This window comes from Sorex fumeus, unplaced genomic scaffold (genome assembly GCF_029834395.1).
Source record: "Sorex fumeus unplaced genomic scaffold, SorFum_2.1 ptg000029l, whole genome shotgun sequence".
NCBI classification, from domain to species: domain Eukaryota; kingdom Metazoa; phylum Chordata; class Mammalia; order Eulipotyphla; family Soricidae; genus Sorex; species Sorex fumeus.
In genome coordinates this window covers 791,600-817,031 of record NW_026606086.1, presented here as the reverse complement: position 1 = coordinate 817,031, position 25,432 = coordinate 791,600, and the positions used below count along the sequence as shown (strand labels likewise).

Genomic DNA, 25,432 nt, shown 5'->3' with positions numbered 1-25,432 from the left:
GAGTGTGCCTCAGAAGGCCCCACAGTGGGCTCGATGGTCGGGGCCTGGTAGTGGCCACGGCAGCGTCTGACCGCCTGACCATGAGTCTGCTGAGGCCCAGCGGGCTGAAGGCCCCCACCAAGATCCTCAAGCATGGGAGCTGGGCCCTGAAGGCACCCTCGGCCGGTAAGTGCGCTCAGCCCAGGCCAACGGAGACTCATTCCCACCCGGGAACCCCATCCCGAGTCCTCGCCCAGGAAGGGCTCCCTGAGCTGTAGACACGTCCGTGGCTCTGGGGACAGCTCTCACACACGAGTGTCACGTTCTGTGAGTTTAGTGTCACGGCAACGGGGGACAGCTGAGGCGACCAACACGCTCCCTCCTAACTGCTAGCTCCCTCGCCCGGGCTCGTGGACAGGCTTAGGGAGGTGGACTCACCTGGACCAGAGGGCCTCATTGCCGGCCAAAGCCACAGTACAGTGGGGAGGGCAACTGGCACCCCATGTGTCTCTCCACCCTCTACCTCACCATGAGTAACCCTGAACGGAGAACCAGAAATTGGCCCTGAGCACTGGCTGGGTTGCTCCCCGCCCAAAAGAAAAAGAAGATGGGCCAGTGGACACAGCAGAAATAAGACACTGGGTTCGAGCTTTCACCTGGCTTGGTCCGTAGTATCACGGGGTGTATCCAAAGATTTCCCCTGAGCTGCCCAAAGTATGACTGCGGCCTGGGATGCTGCGGTAGGTGAGCACGTCCGCTTCACGGCTGGCCCGACCAGGCTTCGCCACAAGCAGCCCCCGTTATTGGCTGGGAGTAGCCACGAGCACTGCTGGGTGTCCCTCTCCCCCAACCACACTTTAACTGGACCTGCACAGGCCCTTCCTGTCCCTTCTGACCCTTCTGACCGTTTCTGCTGTTCCAGCGGCTGCTCCCGTTGAGAAGACCGTGCCTGGGGAGAAAACCCCCAGCGTCCCCTCCTCGGAAATGCAGGAGTTTGTGGGCGACTTCCAGGTCGGGGAACGAGTCTGGGTGAACGGGAACAAGCCTGGATTCATCCAGTTCCTCGGGGAGACCCAGTTTGCCCCTGGTCAGTGGGCCGGGATCGTCTTGGACGAGCCCATCGGCAAGAACGACGGCTCGGTGGCGGGTGTGCACTACTTCCAGTGCGAGCCGCTGAAGGGCATCTTCACCCGGCCGTCCAAGCTGAGTAGGAGCTTGCAGGCCGACGATGAGACCAACTGCCGGCAGCCAGCGCCTGCCGCCTGGGCCACACCGCCCCTGTCGGCCTCCCCGGCCCCTGCCGGCACCGCCAAGGTGCCCCAGTCCCCCGCGAAGGAGTCACCGGCCACCCCTCACATCAGCAGCCTGACCAGGACGGCCAGCGAGTCCATCTCCAACCTCTCTGAGGCCGGCTCCCTCAAGAAAGGGGAGCGGGAGCTGAAGCTCGGGGACCAGGTGCTGGTGAGTGCCGAGGGCAGAGGTCGGGGGTGGCTGTCCATTCCCCTGTCTGGTCCATCAGTTCCTCCAGACTCGCGGTTTGGGTGGAAGCACGAGCAGCCGGGACGCCTGGTCCTGCAGTTTCCAGTGTGATGGATGCGTGCGGGGATGCTGCCAGTTTTACCAGTTTAGCCAAAACAGGGTGGAGGGGTCATGCCGTGGGGAGGGGTCATGCTTTGCACGCCTCTGACCCGGGGTTTAAGTCTTGGTCCCATGTACAGTCCCCCAAGCACATCCCGGAGTGATCCCTGAGCACCAAGCCAAGAGTAAGCCCTGAGCACTCTGACTGTGACTCAAAAACAAACCAATGAACAAAGTTGGAAATCGGTTCTATTTCTCTGGTTTTCGATGTTTTTGCTTGGGGCGTCACAGGGTGGTCGCACACAAAGCACCCTTCCCCCGGTGCTCCAGCCCTGTTTGTCAGCATTCCTGTCAGTGTCCAGAGCTGTGATTCTGTTTTGCTCTGTGTCCCGGGAGCCAAGCGTCAAGCCAAGGCATAGTGAAGGAGAACTGGAAGATCGAACTCTGCTAAGATACGAGAACAGTCATTTTCCTTTAGCTGGTTTTTGGCTTAATTGTTCTCCAGCGGTGGGGTTGCCACTGCTCCGCTCCCACACCCACGGGGCAGCGACCCCCTCGCCACACCAGGTGGCTGGCCTGGGTCAGAGATTCCCGGGGGTGTGGTCAGCCAGGCCACCGGTGACAGCGAGTGGGTGTGAATGCCGCTGCCTTGCATGGACACTGAGCAGCAGCGTCTGCTCACCCTGTAGGGGTTGCGGGGGAAATGGCACTTTGACCTTTGGGATTTCTTCAGGAAATCCCGACTCTGAAGCCAGAATGTTCGTTTGCGGGGGTGGGGGCGCTGTGCGTAGTCCAGGGTGCCTGACCCACGTCCCTCCATCCCTCCGGCAGGTGGGAGGCATGGAGGCCGGTGTGGTGCGCTTCCTCGGGGAGACGGACTTCGCCAAGGGGGATTGGTGCGGCGTAGAGCTGGACAAGCCACTGGGCAAGAACGATGGTGCCGTGGCCGGAACGAGGTGGGTCCCCCTGTCCCCCCAGACAGCCTGGGGCCATGCACGGTGCCCGGGAGGCGCTGAGGGGACTGCAGGCCACTTCACTTGGTTCTTAGGCGGGGCCACTTCCAGTGGCACGCGGGGACCCTGCAGGGATGTGGGTACAGCCTGGGGCCCCCACATGCAGCTGTGCTCGGGCCGCAGGAAACCCCCGGGCCTGCTGTCGCCCTTCAGATGCCGGGGAGGCTACTTGGAATCGCCATTGGTTTGCGTGGTGGGGGTGGGCGGCATGCGAGCGAGTGTGGGTGTGAATGTATGAGGGAGTGTGTATGTGAGCGTGTGAGTGTGGGGCTGTGAGAGTGTTGGTGGGGGCGTGGGCATGAGAGTGTTGGTGGGGGTGTGAGCGTGTTTGTGGGGGAATGAGAGCGTGTCAGTGTTGGTTTGAGAGCGTGCAAGTGTTGGTTGGGGTGTGCGTGTGTGTTACTGTGAGGCTGTGGGTGTGTGGGAGTGTTGGTTGGGGTGTGAGTGTGTGTGGGTGTGGGAGTGTCGGTGGGGTGTGAGTGTGAGTGTGTGTTGGTTTGGGTGTGAGTATGTGTGTTTCTGGGGAGTGAGTGTGTGTGAGTGTAGAGCTGTGGACATATGGGAGTGTCTGTTGGGGTGTGAGTGTGTGTGTTTGATGGGGTGGGAGTGTGAGAGTATGGGAGTGTTGGTTGGGGTGTGAGTGTGTTTGTTGGGCTGTGAGAGTGTGGAAGTGTGGGAGTGTTGGTTGGGGTGTGAGTGTAAGTGTGTGTTGGTTGTGGTGTTTATGTGTGGGAGTGTTGGTTGGGGTGTGTGTGTGTTTGTTAGGTTGTGAGTGTGTGTGAGTGTGGGCTGGTGGAGGGTATGTTTGTTGGGGAGTGAGTGTGAGTGTGGCGCTGTGGAAATGTGGGAGTGTTGGTTGGGGTGTGAGTGTGAGTGTGTTTGTTGGGGTGGGAGTGTGAGAGTGTGGGAGTGTTGTTTGGGGTGCGTGTGTGAGTGTTTGTTGGGGTGTGAGTGTGTGGGCATGTGGGGCTGTGGGAGCGTGTTCGTTTGTGGGGGTGTGAGACTGTGGGACTCAGTGGACTTCTGGGTCGGCGCTTGTGTCTCTTGCCGAAGGTGTTTTTGTCCCCCCCTCCTCGTTGTCCGCAGGTACTTCCAGTGTCAGCCCAAGTATGGCTTGTTTGCTCCCATTCACAAAGTCACCAAGATCGGCTTCCCGTCCACGACGCCGGCCAAGGGAAAGGTGGCCGCCGTGAGGCGTGTGATGGCCACCACCCCCGCCAGGCTGAAGCGCAGCCCTTCGGCCTCCTCGCTCAGCTCCGTCAGCTCCGGGGCCTCATTCGAGAGCAGCAGACCCGGCCGCACGGGACTAGTAAGCAGCCCCCCACCACTGCGGGGTGCTCGGGCCCCCACAGACTCCCACAGCCCCAGGGGCGAGAGGCGGAGCAGGAGCACGTGGGCTGAGCAGCTCCGGGTGGCAGGCGAGTGGCTTCTCAGCCACCACCGGTGACAGGAGCAGGGATGGGCCTTTCCTGGGGTGCTCAGGGCTCCTCTCTGGCCTCAGGCCACCTTAGGGATGAAGTGGGGTAGCTGAAGGGGGCTCCTGAGGGTCAGAGCAGGGCCCAGAGACTCTGGGGAACGCTTGGCCCTTCATCTTGCTTCTTTGCTCTCTCCGTCTCTCCCTGCTCCCTCCTGTCCCTCTGCACCGCTGTCCACATGCAGAGTGGCCTCGACTTCTGTCCATTGCGGTGCCGCAATTCAAAGCTGGGGCCTCGTGGCTTCTCCCCTCACGTCTATCTGAGTCATAAACACTAAAGTGTGTCTGAATATGCAAGGGTGCCCTGAGATATTGTCCACAGGGAAACGGGCCCACGATGGAGAGGGTGTCCCGGGGGGCTGGCTTTGCTGGGGGCTGCGCTTCCTGCCGCCGCCTCTGCTCCGTGCATTGACCCTCGATGCGGAAGAGGAGGGAGTGAGTGTGTGTGCAACGGAAGATACAAAACAGATGACACGGGAACGGGAGCCAGGAGGCCACGCGCCGTGGGCACAGGCCTGGGGCCAATCCTGTCTTGCTCGACCACCACCAGGTTTCCCTGCCCCACCTGTATCCTCACGTCCGACTCCTCCTTCCCTTCGCCTCACCATTTAGGAGGAGAGCAGACTCAGAACCCCTCTCCTTCCCTCGCGAGCCAGCCCATTTGTGGAATTTGGTTTTGTTTTTCTGCTTGACTGTGGGCCATACCCTACAGTGCTTCAAAGGGCCGTTTGTAGTGCTGGGGTTTTGCCGGTGCCTCCCACCTCCAAGCAAGAGCCCTACGCCTGAGACGTATCTCCAGCCTCCCCCCGCTATCTTGTTTTGTTCTGTTTTAGGGTCACACTTGGCAGAGCTCAGGGCTTTCTCCCTCCTCTGTGCTCGGGATTATTCCTGGCGGGCCTCCGGGATTGAGCCTGGGCAGCGCTGGGGCTTCGCTCTCCAGCTCTTTGGCCCCTGCCTTGCATATCTTTATGCAGGGTGGAGCTCACTCCTAAACTGAACATCACCGTTAGCGTCTATGACAGGAATATAGAAAGATTCTGTGTGACTTCACGGAAGTTACCTCGACAACATAATTCCATAAGTGCACACACAAGCGTTCATACACACAGTCACTCATACATGTACACGCAGTGCATACCGTATATACACAGGCTTATGGGTATACACACACAGGCACATACATGCATAAACACAACGCGCGCATGCAAACAGGTGCGTGTAGATATGCCCACCAGAACATACATGCACGCATACATACATGCACACGGGTCCGTGCGTGCCCTGTGGAGGCCTCCCTGTTCGTCTGTTGGCTGAGTTGCTCTTCTGAGGTACCAGGCTCCCACAGAAGGCCTGGCCTTGCTGGGATGGAGCCTGGGGCCTCACAAACCACGCGCAGGGCAGAGGCTTTGGCATCAGCATCCTGAGTTCAGCTCGTGGCCCCGACCTTGCCCAGCCCCTCAGCACGCGCCTCCCCCCATGCTAGGGGTGCTGCTTTCTCCCTGCTCCGGCGCCTGAACCTCACAGTCTCGTCTCCATAGTTGGCTGAAAGAAGCCCATCGCTCCTGTGCTGGTTTCCTCAGGGAGCTGTCTCGGGCACAGGAAGCGAGTGCGTCTGGCCTGCCCCACCCGCTCAGGCCAGGAGGCTCAGGGAACACCGCCGCCCGCCTTTCTTCGTTTTTATTTTTGCTCTTTGGGGTTCACCTGGCAGTGCTCAGGGACTCCAGGCGTGGTGCTTGGGGGCTGCTCCCGGTGGAGGGGGGTTGAGCCCGGGTCTTGTTGTTAGACCCCCAAGGCTGCCAAGCTCTTCCCAGCCACCCCTTGAAATCCGAGTTGACTGCAGTTCCCGGGAGCACTGCACATGGCTGGCCCGAGAGCTCGTGTGCTCCTAGAAATTTTAGTTATTTAGTTATTATTTGGGGCCACACCCAGGGGTGCTCAGGGCTTATTCCTGGCTCTCTGCTTGGGGGGTGGGGTCACTCCTGATGGTGCTGGATCTTGAACCTCTGCAAGCACCTTCCCCCACCCCCCCAACAGACTCTTTGGCCCTGGGGAGGGCATTTAATCGGACCAGATATACTTGAAGTGTATCGGGAAATCACGGCCAGGTCCTTACGCACAGGCAAGGATGATCCCGCTCTCCGGACAGAACCAGGTGGCTCGAGAGCTCCCAGCAGGCAAAGCAGCAGTGGACAGCCTGGGCCCTGCTGGGCCCGTCAGTCAGGAGGCGTTTGGCAGCAGCTCAGATGATGCGGGGAAGCGGCAAGAGAACCTGCGGCTGGAGCGCAGCAGGGCGATGGAACAGGGATGGCCGGGCAGAAGGAGCGGAAGTCCTGGCCATCGCCGCTGCAGCCCCCGCCACCATGTGCCCGAAGAATGAAGATCAGGTCCCGCCTTGTCCCCTCCTGCAGGGGCCGTTGTGCAGAGAGGGATCTGGGTCTGCAGAGCGACCATGAGCGACCACGAGCCCAGGATAGAACGGACAGGACCCCCGGTCCCCGCAGCCCTTCAGCCCACTCCCCTCCCCTCCTCACTGTCTTTGCCTCTTCTCTCCTTCCCTTTGTGCTTGGTCTTTCCCTGAGCTGCCCTTACTGTCCTGCTTGCTGGGCGTGAGCCCTCACACATTCGAACCCACCACTTTTTCCTTTTTTTCCCCCTGGACTTTGGCCATGCCCCAGCAATACTCAGGACTTACTCTGGACTCTGCACTCAGGAGTCACTCCTGGTGGGCTCGGGACCCTATGGGGTGGGTACCTGTTATCCAGCTCGGGTCAGCGGCGTGCAAGGCCAGCGCCTTTCCCGCAACTTTATCATTTAGCCTCTCATCTCCCATTTTCGAAGGCAGATGGCACAGGGGTCTTTTATAAGGTCACACCCAGTGACCCCCGGGGGCACGGGGACATTCCCAGAGACAAGAGTCTCTGGTTACTGCTATTCAGGCATGGGGCGGGTGCCCGGGAGAGCGAGGTGAGCTGGAAGGAAGGGGAAGAGAGAAGGGACAGGCTGCCCAGGGAGACCCTGACGGACCTGCAAGGCTGAAGATGCTGGAGCTGGCCTCAAGCTCAAGCCAAGGCCTCATCCTTAAGGAAGCTCAGGCCAGAGCGGGCTGTGGAGGGGGCTGCCTCCAGCTCTGCAGAAGAGTCTCTGGATTCCCACGAGGCCCGAGGTCAGTGGAGCCCAGGTCCCGTCCAAGGATCTTCGGGAAGGTTTCATGACGTTTCTGCTGAGAGTCGCTGGCCCATATGCAAGGATGCAGCACTGCTCCATGTGCTTTGCCGAGGATCACTGCGAGCATGCCCGTGTCGGCCGGCCCCATCCCCTTCACGTCTCTTTTTCCTTTGCAGTTGCCGGAAACCTCCTCCTGCTACGCGCACAAGATCTCTGGCACCACCGCCCTCCAGGAGGCGCTGAAGGAGAAGCAGCAGCACATTGAGAAGCTGCTGGCCGAGCGGGACCTAGAGCGGGCGGAGGTGGCCAAGGCCACGAGCCACATGGGGGAGATAGAGCAGGAGCTGGCCCTGGCCGGAACGGGCACGACCAGGTGACGTCTGTGCAGACGGCAGTGCCGGGGCCGAGAGACGCCTGCGGTAGAGGCTGGGCGCGAGCTTGGTGCAGGCGGTGCAGGCAGAGGCCGTGGGTCCCCGTCTGCCGTCGTTGCGGTGGCATCCGGTGCGTGGTTTGATCGCATGCGCCTTCTGCTCGACCTCTTGGGGTTTAGGGAGTGCCGAGTTGTCCGCGCCGGTGCTTGCGTGGTGTGGTTCCCCTCTGGCCTTCCAGAAATGCCGTAGCTTAGGTGGGAGATGCATTCAGCTTGCCGTGGTGACAGGTGGCGATGCCAGCCCACAGAGGGCTGTTGGGGGCGGGCGAGGCCACTCACGCGCCGTTGCCTCTACAGCACGTCCTGGAGCTGGAGGCCAAGAACGACGAGCTGCGGGCCATGCTGGAAGCGACCGACTGGGAGAAGGTGGAGCTGCTGAACCAGCTGGAGGAGGAGAAGAGGTGAGGCCTTGCCCGGAGCTGGGGGCTCCCTCGGGTGGGGCACTCCTGGCCTTCCAGGGCTGTGAGAACCAGAAACCAACGGGTGCCCAGTCCTGAGCGCGGCCTCACCGGGAGGGCTGGGGGTGGAGCTCAGTGGAGCCAAGCCACCCCCGGCCCTCCCTGCTGTGTCCACCTGGCCTGGTATTCAGGAGGCCTGTGCTGGGTGGCAAGGAACTGTCCTAACCCAGTGGGGCCCTGTGGGAGTCCCTGTGGTTAAGTCCCAGGCGGGAGGAAACCCACAGTACTCATGGGGCACGACAGCAGACAGACAGGGCTCAGGCTAGGCTGCAGACAGACGGACGTGGTGCTCAGGCCGGGGTGCAGACAGACAGACATGGGGCTCAGGCCAGGCTGCAGACAGACGGACACGGGGCTGAGGCCTGGCTGCAGACAGATGGACACGGGGTGCTGGCCGAGATCGCCTTTTCAGATGGGCTCCCTGCAGTGTGGTGCCCAGGGGCACTGCCAGTGCCTGGCTCAGCCCCTCAGCTCCACATGCCGACTCGACAGTCACTGGGAGCCCCTCCCCCCCGCCCCCGAGTCGTTGGCTGCTTCTCCCCCAGGGGCTCAGATGTTGTCCTGATGTGGGGACAGGCGCTGGCTGGGAGGGACTGGCAGGCGCCGCGGGTCAGTTTTTAACCACCTCTGTTAGCTGCGAGGCAGAAAGGGTTGATATGACACTGCACCTGGCGTTGGCTCGGCCTAGCTTCCTCCTGTAGCCTGCGGGTACCACCCAGTGCTCGAAGGTGAGGGGACTCGCTGACTTTCTTTTTTTTCTTTTTGGGTCAACCCAGCGATGCTCAGGGGTTACTCCTGCCTCGGCACTCAGGAATTACTCCAGGCATTGCTCCAGGGTCCATAGTGGTATGCTGGGAATTGAACCTGGGTCGGCCACGTGCAAGACAAACGCCCTGCCTGCTATACTCTCGCTCTGGCCCTCCCCGACTCTCTCAGCCCTCCTGTGTGTGGAGCCGGGGGCTGGGTCAGGCGCATCTACAAGATGGTGGCCCTCATGGGGGGCAGCAGTGACGCCCCTCACAACGTCTCCCTCTCCCCCACAGGAAAGTGGAAGACCTCCAGTTCCGAGTCGAGGAGGAGTCCATCACCAAAGGCGACCTGGAGGTAAAGCCCGGGCAGGTCCCGGAGGCTTGCAGGGTGCAGGCAAGGATGCGGGGCGGCCTGGCCGATCCCGCCGGGACCACTTCTGCTGGAGACTCCGAATCAGACAGGGATACCTGGGGTCATGCACCTGGCAGGGCCCGGCTGACACATCTCTGCTCCTTGGGGCTGGAGGCTGCTCTTGATGAGCGTTTTTCTCTCGTTCTGACAGTCGGGTCTATGCCTTTGCCTCAGCTTTGATTTTCAGTCGAGCAGCACAAATCAAATCCTTTAGAACCCCGTTTTTGGGAAGCTTTTCCTTAAAACAAGAAGAAGCAAAGAGTCAGTTTGGAAAAGAAAAGTTTCTATTTCTGCTTCTTTTCCTTCCTGTTTTAAGTTCATGGAAATTTTGTTTTCCCACCAGAAGGAGGTGAAGTCCCTGCAGGCGGCCTCCGAGAAGCTCGCCAAGGAGAACGAGTGCCTGAGGACCAAGCTGGACCATGCCAACAAGGAGAACGCGGACGTGATCGCCCTGAGGAAGTCCAAGCTGGAGACGGCCATCGCCCCGCACCAACAGGCCATGGGCGAGCCGAAGGCATCCGTGAGCCAGGGCGTGGGTGCCGAGGCGGCTGAGCTGGCCGAGCTCAAGATGCAGATCGAGAGGCTACAGTTCGAGTACCAGCAGGAGGTGGAGAGCCTGAAGGCCCAGCAGGCGGCTGATCGTGCAGCGCACGCCTCCGAGCTGCAGACGCTCAGGTCGCGGCTGTTCAGGACGGCCCAGGAGCAGAAGAACAGCCTGGAGGCCGCACAGGCCAAGCTCGAGCAGATCGAGGACCAGCACCTGGTGGAGATGGAGGACGCCCTGAACAAGCTGCAGGAGGCGGAGACGAAGGTAAAGCACCTGGACGGGTTGCGGGCCGTGTGTAGTCAGCAAGCCCAGGCCCTGGCCAATGCCACGGCACAGCTGGAGGCCACCCAGCAGAAGCTCTTGCAGCTCGATGGGCTCTGGAAGGCCAGTTCCGAAGGTCAATTGGGAATGGAGAAGCTCAGGCAGCAGCTCCAGGTGGCTGAGCGGCAGACTCAGGAGTTAGAGAATGCAAAGCGGGCCGAGAGCTGCAGGTTGGTACTCGGGCGCCCTCGCCCACTTCCACGCTCGCTCCCTGCATGCTGTGTGTCAGTCTGCTCGCCGCCGTGTTCCGGCTTGGTGCTGACAGGTCTCCCGGTCACGTCCCGTGCGGTTCCCTCTGAGGGGACTGAGGAGTCGGCATGATTCGGGGGTTGTCATTGGTCCCCAGCACCTGAATGCCGTGCTAGCCTTGGCCCCGGCTAATCGGGCCCGTCTGGGGTCTTTCTGAAACAGAGAATTCTTCACGAGGCCAGTGAGAAAACAAGATAGGAGCCCCCAGAGCAAACCTCTGCCCCCCACCTCTTGGGCTCGCTGCATACTCACCGAGTTCGCCCAGACACTTGGGCTCGAGTCAGGCCGCGAAGGTCTTTCCCTGACCTTGCTGACCACCTGCTCGTGTGACGGGCTTTGCCCTCCTCTCCCCGAGGCGCCTCAGTTCCCAGCTGGTGCTCGATGCCTCTGAGCCTCTGAGCTCCCTCAAGGCTGGTGACGTGGCCCATCTTGGTATTTCTCATTGCCAGCCCCTCCCTCCCTGCAGCACAAGCCCCCGCGCAGCCCTGCTGAGATTTCATCCCTTTCAGCCTCTAACAGGTGCTTGGGCCAAGTCCGCCTTCCAGCATGGCCCCCTGCTGGCCACAGGCATGGACTCTCATGGTAGCCCTGACCCTGGGGAAGGACGAGACAGTGAGATCTGGGCCAAGCCGAGGAAGCTGCAGTTCTCACCAAGGAGCCCCGAGAGATGCCCTTTTCCTCCTATAGGATTGTGGTGGCAGGGATGTGCCCTCACCCCCCCCCCCCCGCTCCCCCCCGCGCTGCGCACTTTGTTGGAGAAACTTCTCTGTTGGCCAAGATGGAAGGGCTGTGGGTTTTGTAGACAGGACTGACAGACATAACAGAAGGGCCCCGAGATCCCTGGGAGTTCCCTTCAGGACTCAGGACTCCTTGGCTGGCATTCCAGAAACACCGGCTGAAACAAATGGAATCAATTCCTAGGACAGAGCAGGGGATAGCTGACCCACTTGTTCGCATCAAGATGTAACAAACATCAAGTTCGGGTGACTGCTGTCTAGGGGATTAGAGGTTCCTCATTTTAAATTTCATATTGAAACCCCTCAAACTTTTAAAGTCACAGAAAAGAAACTACAAGAAAGTAAATCTTGGGGGCCGGAGTGATAGTACAGTGGGAAGGGCATTTGCCTTGCACGCGGCCCACGTGGGTTCGATCTCCATCATCCCATAGGGTCACTGTCATTGTCTCTACCCTCCCGTTGTTTATCGATTAGCTCGAGCGGACCCAGTAACGTCTCCATTGTGACACTTGTTACTGTGTTTGTCATATGGAATACATCACGGGGAGCTTGGCAGGCTTGCTGTGCAGGCGAGATACTCTCGGTGAGCTGGCCGGGTTACTGCCAAGGAGAAATTCCTGAGCATTTAGGGTGACCGAAAAAGCCAAAAGGAAAAAAAAAGATAACCTTTTATTCCCTCCCTCCCCTCCCTTTCCCTTTCTTCCCTGTTTCCTCCCTCCCTCCTTCTTATGCTTAGCTTCCCTCCTCCCTTGCTTACTTCCTTCTTCCTCGCCAAGCCATGCTCTGGGCTCTGGGGTCCTCCCGCCCAGCAGTAGTGGGGCTTTTCAGCTTGGGGACCGATCTCAGTCTCGCCCAGTGGTGCTGCAGTTCCAACTCGGGCCTGGTGTGTACTCCAGCCCTTTGTGCCGTCTCCCCGGCCCTGGAAAGTCAGTCTTTCTCATAGGCTTTCTTATTTTCTGGTCACGCCAAAGTTAGGTCTAGAAAATGCCTCTGTTTGGGCCGTTTTCAATAACCACTAGACAGTCATCACCAGAACTGCCGGCGCCAAGGCCTTGGCTTCGTGAGCTTCAGGCAATCACGCTCACCTCACGCCTCTGTTCTTCGGGGTTGTGTTGGGTCATGGGCTTCTCATACGTGTTTTCTGTTTTGTTTTCCCCTTCCCGTTCCTGTTTGTCTCCTTGGTCCATTCACTCCATCCTTGTGACTCTGGTAGGCCGATAGCCTGGCCGAAGAGCTGCAGGGGAAGGGGCTAGCGCTTCGTAGTCTTCAGGAGAACTTGAACGAAAGCGGCCGAGCTGAGGGGCCGTGTGTGCGCGCGTGTGTGTGCATGTGTGTTTGTGTGTGCATGCTGGTGAGCAGAGCAGAGGGGCCGTGTGTGTGCGTGTGTGTATGTTTGTGTGTTTGTGTTGTGTGTGTGTGTTCGTGTGTGTGCGTGTGTGCTGGGAGCGGGCAGGGGGCCGGCGGCTGACGGTGGCCCCCGACTCCCCACAGGAGGAGAACGTGGACGTGAGCCGCAGCCAGTGCCAGGCTCTACAGGCCGAGCACGCCAAGGCCAGCGTGGAGATCCAGGGGCAGCACGAGGAGGCGCCGCAGGCCCTTCAGCAGCTGCTGCTGCAGGCGAAGGAGAAGCTGCAGGCGGTGCAGGCGGAGAACGGGAGACTGCTGCGGGAGGTGGCCGAGCTGAAGACACAAGCCGACAAGGCCAAGGTGGGTGGGCGCAGGGCAGCGCCGCGGCTGATGGCGGCCGTCTCGGGGTCAGGCTCTGTTGGGGGGCCTTGGCCTGCAGCCGCAGACACTTCCCCCACCTGGCAGCGGCTGTGAGAGCAGGAAGGGGGTTGCTCCCGGGGCGCCCGGCAGAGCATGCGGAAGCCCAGGGACCCCAGCTTGCGTTTTCCGTTTTGTTTTGAGCTTGTTCAGTAAGTTCAGGCCTTCGTGTTTTCACTTGATTGCTCAAAGGCATTTTTTAGTGTGTATCAGAGAAATGTTAAGGTTTGAGTCTCAGTGGAGAGAAATAGAGCGGCTGGAACTAGTGCAGCAAGAGGGCACTTGCTGTGCACGTGACCCACCGGGGATCCCCAGCATCCCCCATGGTCCCCCAAGCACCCAGGAGGAAGCCGTGACCTCTTCCGGGTGTGAACCCCAAAACAAAAAGGAAAAGAATGTACACACACATATATGTGTGTACATACATAACATGTACCAATGTGTCCATCTTTATATACATACAACAAGTGCATTTGAATACATATGTACGTATTTGGATACATTTTTAGTTTTACATGCTTTATATCATGTATAGTTTATATATTAATGTGTATGCGTATACATATATGTGCTTGTATGTATATGTGTGTATACATATCTATAAGCCAATGGAAAGAAAACGGAAGCGGGGTTACATCAAAGGAAACCAGGGCTGCTGAGTGGTGGCCGTGGCCTGTGTGTGTGTTGGTGCCCGGCCTCTTTCTACCACGCACCGCAGCCAGGGCTACGTCTCCTCTCTGGACCACCTGCTGGCCCAGTTCTGTGGCCAGCAGCCTCGTGTGCATGCTCAGGTCAGTCCCATTCCGGTAACATGGCCGTCAGCGGTCAGCTTCCCAGCACATGCCAGTAGCCTGCTGCGGCTCATGGTTGCTGAGCTGGACAGAGAAGATAGCCCTTGCTGCAGAAAGTTCTGGAAAGTACATGGCGGTTCAACTGTGGTGTGCATTGAGACTCAGAACTGAAAACGCACAACCCGTTGCTGCCGCGCAGGGAGAGCAGGTGAGGGAGACCCTGACCCGTGTGCGGCCAGTCCTCCTGGAGCCCCTGGGCCCCTCCCAAATGACTGCAAACACTGCCCTCCCATTGTTCATCGATTTGCTCGAGCGGGCCCACTAATGTCTCCATTTTGAGACTTGTTACTGTGTTTGGCAAGAAAAAACTGTTGACTTCAGTCTCCAAAGATTGGTGGATTCGTCTGGATTTTCTATAAAGTGTATAACTTTTGGGACTAAGTCCATTTCCTGCCTCTGTTTGTCCCTGTGAAAATCGTTTGACAAGCAGTGGTTGCTTTTCCCTTCCCCTCCTGCACAAAGTTCCAAAACAAAATACTTTTTGTAGTTCTTTGAATTGTATTGAAAACTAGTTTTTGAATGCATCCCTTCTAGGACAGAGTGATGCATTTTATAATAGAAGAATTGAAGTGGGGGGAAAAATCTTATGCCCCAATGTCAAGATCCAACTGTACTTACACCTTCCGGGGAGCTGTCAGGAATCATTTCAGACGGCATTTCAAAAATCAAATCGGCTGATAGTAGAATGGGTAGGGTGCTGCCTTGTACTCGGCCAACCCGGGGTTGATCCCCAGCATCCCGTATGGTCCTCCGGCCCTGCCAGCAGTGATCCCTGAGCACAGAACCCTGAGCGAGACCCGAAAACCAGCAGGTGTGGGGCCCCCATCCACAAAATAGGCAGGTAGTAATGTTGACGCTAAGAAGCTAACTGTGTTTGAGCCTCTCCATCCTGAGTCTGTGTGTGCGTGTGTGTGTGAGTGTGTGCGCGTGCGCGTATACACGCGTGTGCAGGTAAGACTACTCTGCCATTTTCATTTCTGGTATTTAGGCCACATGAAGTGCTTGGCTTGCGTGTGCCTGCTTGATCTCATTCTTGTTTCCATTCTTCCCCGCTTTTTGTTTCTGCAGTCCTTAACTTGCTTATTAAGCTCGGCCAAAGAAGAGATGGAGCTGATGTCAGAGGATCGCAGGGCCCTGAGGTCAGAGAATGAATTGCTGGCGAAGGAGAAGCTCTCTCTGAAGTCCGAGAGAGGGTGGTTTCAATTGAAACTCAGAGAAGCGGAGGCCAAAAACTCTTCGCTGCGGGAAGAGCAGAGGAAGCTCTGGCTGTTGAACCAAGCGATTCGCTTGGATAAGGAGAAGGTCATCGAGGCCAGGTGGGCCGCGGAGAAGCTCTGCCAGCAGGAGCGGCTCCGCCGAGAAGCCCTCGAGGCGCAGAAAGAGAAAGTGCTGGAAGAGGGCAGGGCGGTGCAGGAGGAGCTCCAGAGGGTGGGCGCGGAGAAGGACGCACTGCAGGTCGCCAAGCTGGGGCTGCAGGCCCTGGTGGAGGAGCTGCAGATGAGCAAGAGCAGCCTGGTGGCCGAGTGTAAGAAGGGCCTGGAGGAGAGGGGCCAGCTGGAGGAGCATGTCAAGAAGCTGGTTCTGGACAACCTATCCCTGGCCAAGGACAAGGACAACATCATCCAGAAGCTGCAGTGCTCCTACGAGGAGCTGGGTCGGGATCAGAAGTCGCTGGTGCAAGAGATCGAGGAGCTCACGGCTGAGAAGGAGGAGGCCGCCCGCGTGGAGTCGGCCCTGCGTGAGCAGCTGAACAGCCTTGGCTCTGAGAAGGAGCTGCTGGGCCAGAAGGCCACGAAGCTCCAGCGGCAGCTGCACTGGCTGCTGAAAGACCAGGCGCTGCTGGAGGCGCAGCAGACCGAGCTGCTGGCCGAGCGGGAGGCGTCCCTGCAGGCCCTGGCCTCCCTGGAGGACGCCAGGAACACCAATGCGATGATGCAGAGTAAGGTGGGTGATGGTAGTGACCAGGGCTGTGTAGGCCCGGCCTCAGCCCTGAGAGAAACCATATCCTGGGCCATAGTGATAGCACAGCGGGGAGGACGTTTGACTTACACACCGAATTCCCAGGTTCAATCCCCGGCATCCCATATGGTCCCCTGAGCACCGCCAGGAGTAATTCCTGAGTGCAGTTGTAGGTGAGCCAGTGCCCTCTGAACTCACAGCCCCACTTTCCCGGGCTCGAGTGACTGCTGACAGCCTGAGCTGTTCCACCCTAGCCAGGAGTGATCCCTGAGCACAGAGCTAGGGTTTAGTCCCTACCCCACCGGGTGTGGCCCCCAAACAAACCAAACTGACTACCCACAAAGGTTCTAGATAAGCATGTATACATACACAGACATGTATATATGTATATATGCGTGTATGCTTCAAAAGAGTCGGGGAATATCTACCATTTAAAATATCCGAGAATGATGCCGGAGCAATAGCATAGCAGTTAGGGTGTTGGCCTTGCACATGGCCAACCCAGGTTCCATCCCCGGCATCCCATATGGTCCCCGAAGCACCGCCAGGAGTACTTCCTGGGTGCAGAGCCTGGAGTCACTCCTGAGCAACGCTGGATTGTGACCCAAAAACCCCCTCCCCAAATTAATTGATTCATTAAAATAACAGAAACCAAAAAGAGGGAAGCTGAGGAAGAAGGGGCTGTGCTCCCCTGGCGCCCGTGAGAACCAGGGGCCGCGCACATGCTGCCGGAACCCCACCCCCATACGCTCCCAGCACAAGAGGTGATGCTTAAGGAGTGAGAGGCCCCATGAACAAGGACACATCCCTTCAGTCAAGGGGTCACGTCCTTGCCAGAGCCCTCCAATGCCCTTCCTCTTGCTGCTCTCCCAGAACCTGGGCTTCGGGCTCCCATCAAATTGGCAAATCTTTACTTTGCCAGATTCGAACACCACTTAGGAGGGCTTCTTCCCTGCCAGGAAGGTTCAGTCGCAAACGGAAACGCCCACCAGCATGTGGCTTTTCCAGCCTCTTTGCGCATGCTCTAGGCCCAGAGCTGGGGGAGTCTGGTCCTCTGGGCTGCCTTCCTGCTTCTTGCTCCTGTCAAGGGAGACAGCTGGGTGGGGTCCTCCGGGGTTTGCACACCTGGCTGCAGTCCGGTGCCTGCACCTACCATCACCAGGCTCGGGTCTGGCCTGCAGCAGGAGTCTGCCTTGGGGCCTCCTTGATGTCTCTCCTTCCCCAACACCCCTTCCATCCCACCCGGGTCTGCAGCGCTTTATCGTTTGAATCCTCTCCAAGGAAGGGGACCATATGGGTCCCAGTGCCCTGAGGAGTTCCCGCACACCCTCACTTCCTGCACTTCTGTACTTAACAGCCGGTGGCCCTGGAGGGCACTTGTGGGCTGAAGTGAACTTTGCATGTGGGCTGTGCAGGTGGACCCTGTATGGGTTTGTTGGGAACTGAACATTTCCATGTTTTGTTTTGTTTTGTTTTGTTTTCAGATGGAGGAAGAGAGATCTGCGTTTCTTGGCTCTAGTGTGGGATGGCCTGGGCACTCTCAGAGACTGGCCATCAGAACTTGCCCTGAGGGAGAAAAAGAATCAGTCTGTTTTTCTGGTTTTATTTACACTTTCTTTGGGGGCCACACCTGGCGATACTCCAGGCTTCCTCCTGGCTCTGCACTCAGGAATCACTCCTGGCTGCTCTCCGGTGGCCCCTATAGGATGCCAGGGATCAAACCTGGGTTGGCTGCGTGCGAGGCAAGCACCTTTCCCGCTGTGCTATCACTGAGACCCAACGCGCCTGCCAGTTTTCAAGTGAAACATGAATGTTTGTGCCTACAGTCATGCTTGCTTTTGTAAAGTGGGATTTCCCCCCGCCCCATTCATTTGAAAGAAGTGAGTTTGTCTTTGTAGGAGAGGGAAGACCCCTCTTGACTCCCTGCTCTGAGAAGAACCGAGGGGTACCAGCATCTCCTCCTGGGGTCTTCCCTGGGCACCCGGGAGCTTGCGCTCAGGAAGGGAAAGGGGAGCTCTGGCTGCCTCCAACCCTGGGGCGGGGACTGGAAGCGGGGCCCAGCCTCCTCTGTGGCGGGCTCCCATGGCTCCCGCAGATGGCTCACCGTCTCACGCTCTCCTTGAACACAGATTGATTTCCTGAATTCCGTGATTGTGGACCTCCAAAGAAAGAATCAGGACCTCAACATGAAAGTGGAGATGATGTCCGAGGCGGCTCTCAAAGGGAACGGGGACGACCTCAACAATTACGACAACAAAAACTTTGGCCCGGCCACCTCATTCTCTGCACTCTGCAGAAATCTCCAGCAGTTCCTGGATTAGATAGCAAGCTACTTGTGAAACACCTACAATAACCAATTTACTGTCTTTACAAAGTTTATTTTTTTCCACTGTGGTTTTAGATGAATGTATGATGAGAAATTCAACATTAATAATTTTGGATTTTCTTATCAGAAAAAATTAAATGAAGGACCTGAACCATCAGAAGTTTATCATCCAGTCTGAATCTCTTTATGTTCATTTGAATGTTTTCTAGTTCTGTAAAACGTGATAAATAATGTACCATCAGGGCTACATGGATTATAAGAACTTCTATAATTGTATATATGCTTTTGATGTATTTTCCTCTGGAGATTATCAAGTGTCTCACCAGTGAAAGATCGTAATCCATTGACATTTTGAGTAATAAACACGATTGAAATTGTTTCACAAACTATGTAAAGCAGTACTAAAATTAGAGCAAACAATGTTCTTTATCTACTTGAATAAAATTATTTCCTTTTTGCCAGTGATAACTGATTATTCTCCGGTTTATTTATAAAAGATTTTTGGCTAGCAATCAAGAACTATAGAGTCAAATAAGCCAAAGAGTTTCTACAATGGAATTCTGATACACCAATTTCTTTTTGTTTCTTTATGTTTGTGCCACACCTGGTGATGTCTTAGGGCTTATTCATGGCTCTGCACTCAGGAATCACTCCTGACAGTGCTTGGGCAGACTATACGGAACGTCAGGGATTGAAGCCAGATTGGCCAAAGCACATGCCCTACCAGCTGAACTATTGCTCTGTGCCTGTATGCCATTTTCTTAAAAGTGTTTATCTTGGGCTAAAGAGGTAGTACAGTGAGTAGGTTTCTTATCTTGCATGTGGCTGATCTGGGTTCAATCGCAGGAATCCCATCCAGTCATCTGTGCCCCGGCAGGAGCAATCGCTAAGTGCAGAGGCAGGAGTAAACCGTAAGAAGCACTGGGTTGGGGGTATGGTGCCACCAGCAGGTCTCTCTGTACCTGTGAGGTGAGTGCATCAGCAGTCTGATGGCGCCTTCAGACTTCCAGGTACCCCCAAATTGCTGCTGTGCCTTGGGCCAGACCCCGAAAACGTGGGGCAGAGTTTACCAAGAAATTAAACAGGCAAAAGTTAGGTATGTGGGAGACACACACACAAACCACCTTCAGTCCAGCTATATAATTGGAGGCATGGCCTCTCTAGTTTCTGATTGAACTGCTTAACGGCCATGATCCCAGAGACTCAGAAACAAATCTCGAAACCCAACAGCTTTTGGCAGAAATGTGTCCAGTCCCTGAAGTAAGTTACAGGCACTGGGCCACCCCAGGTGGGAATAGATTTCGTGCCTTGGCCCGTTCCCCCTGGCAGCCCACTGGCCGCCATCCTCCAGAGGCCACTGGACAGTCAGGTTTGGGCTCACAGTGACGAGACACGTAGGGCCTCACGGGATGTGGGTGGAGCTGGCCCTTTCCTCCCCAACGAGACCCCAAGTCGTCACCCACAAATGGCCTCTCTGGCTGCTGATTTCATCTTGGAACCCAGCAGCTTTTGGCAAGAAATTCCTCCAGATGTAATGGTTGAAATTGTGGAATTTCAAAATCGTGCAGCCACTACTGCAGCCACGCGATGTCATATGTTATTCATAACCAGGAGTAGAAAACAAATTGTCTACTGTTGCCTTTACAGCAGATCTGAGCACCAAATAATAATGGTGGGTCCGGTGTCAAAATATTGAATATAATCAAAGCAGAGAGAGTAATATGGAAATTATCTCCTCTACAGGTAGGGGGAGGGTGTGGGATGGGTCTATACTGGGATTTTTGGTGGTGGAGAATGGGCCCTGATGAAAGTACGGGTGTTTCATTTTATGACCAAGACTTAAACGCGAAAGTTTTGTAATTGCTCTCATGGTGATTCAATCAATAAAATTATAAAAAATGAAAAGAAAACCACTGGGTGAGGTTTAAAAGCAAAAAAAAAAAAAAAACCACAAAACAAACAAAACCTTTCTTGCATTATTGCAAAGCTTCCTAGTCAATGTACCTTAAAATGAATGCTTTCAGTGATTCTTCACAAGACAAAAATGAAGGGACACCAAGCAGTACAAACACCATCAATCCATAAAGTCTGGGAAAGAACTGGACATTGCTATATTATTAACCCAAAATGAACAGAACCAAATATGCTTATAAGCTCCAACTCCTGTACGTTTGAAGCACATGTCCTCACGTTGAGATTTCTGGAAAAAGAACTTGAGTAGGACTGTTACTTTCAGCCTTCATAATACCCAATAGCAGTCCTTGACCTTAGAATCTATGGTAGGGAATTCAAACGGTCTATACATGAATCATGGTTACTTTGCAGGATATCCAAATATTATTACATCGTACTGTGAGTATTCTGTAATACTACGTTGTAAGTAAGTAAACTGGAGATTGGAGAGAGAGCCCTGGGGCAAGGCTGATGCCTAGCAAGCAGCAAACCCAGATTCTTTTCCCTGGCATTTCATAGGGTCCCCAGTATCCCCTCCAGGAGTGATGCCTGAGCAGAGCCCAGAGGAGCCTCAGCACTGCTGGATATGATTCCCAAGTCCCTTCACAAATATAAGTAAGCACCCATTTTGTGGAATATGATATATATGGTCTCAGTCCTCCCGTTGTTCATTGATTTGCTTGAGCGGGTCCAGTAACGTCTCCATCGTGAGACTTGTTGTTACTGTGTTTGGCATATTGAATATGTCAAGGGTAGCTTGCCAGGCTTTGCCTTGCGGGCGAGATACTCTCGGTAGCTTGCCAGGCTCTCTGAGAGGGGCGGAGGAATCGAACTCGGGTCGGCCATGTTGGCTGCGAGCAAGGCAAACGCCCTACCCGCTGTGCTATGGCTCCAGCCCATAATACACACACACACACACACACACACACGAGATTGATATCCAAGGCTAGAAAAATGGAGGCCAGGAGGCCTTGTCAATGATTGGAAAAAACCACACGTGTAAAGGACAGGGGATGCTTAGGATAGAGTAGGGACCAGTATGGCAATAATGGTTGTGATGTAGGCAGGTAGATGGGGAAAGGCACTTTGCAATGAAACAAAGTTTCATGGAAGAAGAATTCTAGGAATGAGCCACCTTGTTGATACAGAAAGCAAAGGCCCGATAAGACCATCCGCAGACCCTGAGGATAAAGGCCTCCTCCCCATGAAATTCCTCTTTTTGGACCTCCCTGGTAACCTCCTTAGCAACGGACTTTTACCTGGGAAGAAGCCCTACGTGGGGGCAGGTTGGAGAAACCCTATAAAGGCCACCTTGAACAAAGGAGCCCATGTGCTGCTTAATTCCTGCACTCTGTATGGTCCCCGGAGCACCGCCAGGAGTGTTCTCTGAGCACAGAGCCAGGGGTAAGCCCCGAACACCGCCAAATGTGCCACAAAAAAGAACTATCTTGTTACAGATTCGTTTTCTGCATGTACTGTTATGACTAAGGAGAACAAAAACTTCAACCAGAGTATCAGGAGAAAAAGACATACTTCAACAGGATGGAAAAAATCTTGAACTGAGGTGGGGCAGATAGGCCCAGAATTTGAACTTCCTGCAGAAATGCAAACGAAAGTCAGAATGAAAAGGACAAATAGCGGAAGTGCAGGATAGCACAGCGGGCAGGGAACTTGCCTTGTTTGAGGCCAACCCAGGGTCAATCCCTGATCCCCAGCATCCCAGGTGGACCCTCCCCCGCCAGGAGTGATCCTTGAGCGCACCGCCAGGAGGAAGCCCCTCACATCACCAGGTGTGGCCCCAAAACAAAAGAAAAGAAAAAGGCAGATGGGCCTAAGCATATCTGAGCTTTGCTCTGAAGTCTGGGGCCACAGGGAGCACAGGTTTTGCAGGAGGCAGAGTTCCCTCCCTCCACCCAGCCCCCAGCAAGGAGCCAGGAGTATCCGCAAGGCCAGCCCACTGCCAGGCTGCAGAAGATGGAGGACACAAGGAAGGGAAATGCGTTTCTCATGAAATCTACTGTGCTGTAATTCCGTGTGACACAGCGCATCCCCGCCCCACCCCCACCAACTGTTCTGGTTGCGGGGAGACCCCCTCCTCTGTACTCTTGAGTGGCGATTGTCGGGGTCTGCTGCGCGTCCACGGTTGCCTCCCATCTCAGGTCCTTCCATCTACTCATCCTCCCAGCCCCCCACAGCTGGTCCCAAATGGTCGGTTCATCCCTGGTGCTATTTGCAGGAGACAACTCCCAAGTTGGGGGTACACAGACACCAGAGTCCCATCCTCCCCCGCGCTCCCCACAACGCACAGCCCCCCAGAATCAAGGCTGGCGCCCCTGGCTTGAGGAGGAACCATCCGTCAGAACGGGAACCAGTTTTTTGTTTCATTTTGGTTTTGTTTTTTAAGACACTCGTCTTGGCATGCAACTTAGTGCTGGAGCGGTAGCACAGCAGGGGAGGGCCTTGCACGCGGCCGACCCGGGTTCGATTCCCAGCATCCCATATGGTCTCCTGAGCAACACCAGGAGTAATTCCTGAGTGCAGAGCCAGGAGTAACCCTGTGCATCGCCGGGCGTGACCCCCGGCAAAAGTAAATACATAAATAAATTTTAAAAAATAAATGGCCCATTTAACCACTTGTCCATTTCCCTCTGCTGTCTCATCACCTCTGTTCCCCTTCTCCCCCTATGTCCCAGGAATGTTTATGCAGCCATCCATGGAAAGTCATTCTTTCAGGGGCTGGGGAAGTCGTAGAACTGGTACTATCTTGTCTTGTACACAGCTGAACTGGGTTCAATCCCTGGCACCCCATGTGGTACCCTGAGCCCAGAGCCATGGTAAACCCTGAGCATGGCCAGGTGTGCACCCATCCACCCCGAAGGAGGAAAAAAACTTTCAGTGAATCTAAGGAACAAATAATGACTTTATTTTTTTTGTGGGAGTAAAAAAATTTAAAACTATTAAAAAATTTTAAAACAAATATTGAACTGTTTCTTCTCGTTAATCATGGCAAGCTGTGTCTGATTCAGAAATCTGAAGACAACTCCATTGTAGCTAATCTCAGGATCTTCATCGGCAGGTAGAGATTGTAAAGGATTCAGATGTAGATCTGAGTGTGATGGTACATAAAGTGCTAAAAGGAATTTGCTCTGCTCTCAGGTTGAAAGCCTAGAAGGGTTTAGGTCCAGTTTCCCTGGGTTCATGCAGAAACCGCTGCCTGCCCCCAAGGGCCTTGTTGGCGTGCAGTCCTGATGGCGGAGGCTCTCTCCATCCTGGGCTCCCACATGGAGGCGCAGAACTGCTGCCTCTGAGAGAGGACGTCGCCTACACTCACACAGCCCCTGGGTTTGCTGCGGGTTTTCCCCAGACTGTAGTTATCTCCAGCTTAGCTGCACACGATGTGTGCCAAAGGTGTGTCTCTGCACTTTGTGAAAGTCAGCGTTTCTTTCGGGAGCTTGTCTCCAAGTTAGGTTTTCAGACAGGTTGAAAACAGGTCCAGATCTGTCGGGATGGGAGATTTGTGATGAAAGTAGATAATGGACCAAACATGATGACCTCTCAGTGTCTGTATTGCAAACCATAATGTCCAAAAGTAGAGAGAGAGTATGGGGAATATTGTCTGCCATGGAGGCAGGGGGAGGGTGTAGAAGTGGGGCGGTATTCCTGGGAGATTGGTGGTGGGGAATGTGCACTGGTGGAAGGATGGGTGTTTGATCATTGTGTGATTGTAGCCCAAACATGAAAGATTGTAAGTTTCTCATGGTGATTCAATAAAAATAAATAAATAAATTTAATAAATAAATAAATAAATAAATAAATAAAAGAAAACAGGTCCAGCTGCGGAAGGCAAGGCCAGTCCTGCCCTGCTCCGACCACTGCTAAAGCCCAGAGCAGACGGGGGCGGGGTGGTCCTGTTCGGCGTACCCCACTTCCCTGACGTCCAAGGACAGATACCAGAACCAGAATGTCAGGCTCGGGCTTTGGTCAGGAACTCTGCGGGTCCGGGAGGCAGCGTCCGCGGTCCTGAGCTCACTGTGTGTGCTGATGTCTGGCTGTCTCTGCGCTCACGCGCTGCCATGCTCACCTCACCCTCTCTTTTTCCTCCCACTCCTGCTTCCTTTGCTCTATCTGTGTGTCTTTGATGGAAAGACTAAAGAAACTCTATCCACGTTATAATAAATTTCAAATTTTTTTTAGTTTCTAATATTTGGTCCTTGTTTTTTGCGTTTTGAAAGGCTGCCCAGTAACACTTTAAGGCATTTGCATCATGACTGAGATTTATTTCTTATGAAAGTCGTAAGGAAAGAATCTGGATAGTGTGATCCCTTGGGAAAGGTTTCTGGCCCCGGACACCTCCCTTCCGGCTCTCCTCCCTCTGCTGTTGCTCATGACACCAAATCTAAAGCATGTGGCTTTAAAGGGGCCCACGTATTTGTGACTCAGGCATCGGTAAAGAGGCCCGATGTCCTCCAGCCACTTGTGGATTGCACGGTAGAAGTCAGAGCTGAGAAGAGACCAAAGGAATTAGCCATGAGGACTGGTCAGCAGGAGCAGCTGCCGGGGTCTGTTTGGCCGTGTCCATGTAGGGGTCGCCACACGTGCCCACTCGAGGAAAGGCTGCCAGGTGATTGTGCAATGTTCCAGGCTTGTGTCAGGAACACGCCAAGGAATCTGCCCTCCCCTCCTGCCTCAGAGCTGATGGCTCAGGCTAGTTGGATAGTCCTGACCAAAGAATGGGAATGTGGGACTGGAGCGACATTCCAGCGTGGAGAGCGTTTGCCTTGCACACGGCCAACTTGGGTTCGATCCTTGGCATCCCATATGGTCCCCCAAGCACTGCCAGGAGTAATTCCTGAGTGCACAACCAGGAGGATCCCCTGAGATCTCTCAGTATGACCCCCTCCTCCCCCCAAAAAATTGGAATCTGCTCACGATCACGATCACAACCATCCTGTTGTTCGTCGATTGCCTCGAACAGGCCCCAGTAATGTCTCCTTTGTCCTAGCCCTGAGAATTTTTTAAAAAGTGCCATATTCAAGGCTCTTTCAGGGTTAGTAGAATGAGCCTCATCATTGTTACTGGTATTTGGCATATTGGGTAAGCCACGGGGAGTTTGCCAGACTCTGCCGTGTGGGCAGGTTACATTCGGTAGCCTGCAAGTTTGTCCAAAGAAAGAATGAGATAATAAGATGCTTCCGGGAGCTGGGTTTTATAGTGTCTGGGTCTTGGCCGTTGATGGGATTACAGGGCACAACGGGGCCAGTTGGTGGGTGTAACCTCTGCCTACTGGAATATGGAGGATCTGAGTGGAGGATGCTCAGCCCCAATCTGAGCAGGCTTGGAGATCTCAGCCCCAGGACACGCATGCTTTTGTTCCTCTGCCAGTACCTTCATGCCTGTGGAGAGTGGTCTCAGCATGGTGGTGGCTGGTTGTAGAGGTCTTCGGCTACCAGAGCCCTGGTCGGGGTGG

The 25,432-nt window shown here is 55.4% G+C and overlaps 1 protein-coding gene across 1 annotated transcript in view; it reads left to right on the top strand.

Moving 5' to 3' along the window:
- Positions 1-25,432, top strand: part of LOC130024567 (CAP-Gly domain-containing linker protein 1-like) — a 94,500-nt gene that overhangs the window by 66,816 nt on the left and 2,252 nt on the right. The window contains 1 exon segment of the mRNA XM_056115282.1: positions 17,816-17,927. Coding sequence (XP_055971257.1) covers positions 17,816-17,927 — 112 coding nt within the window.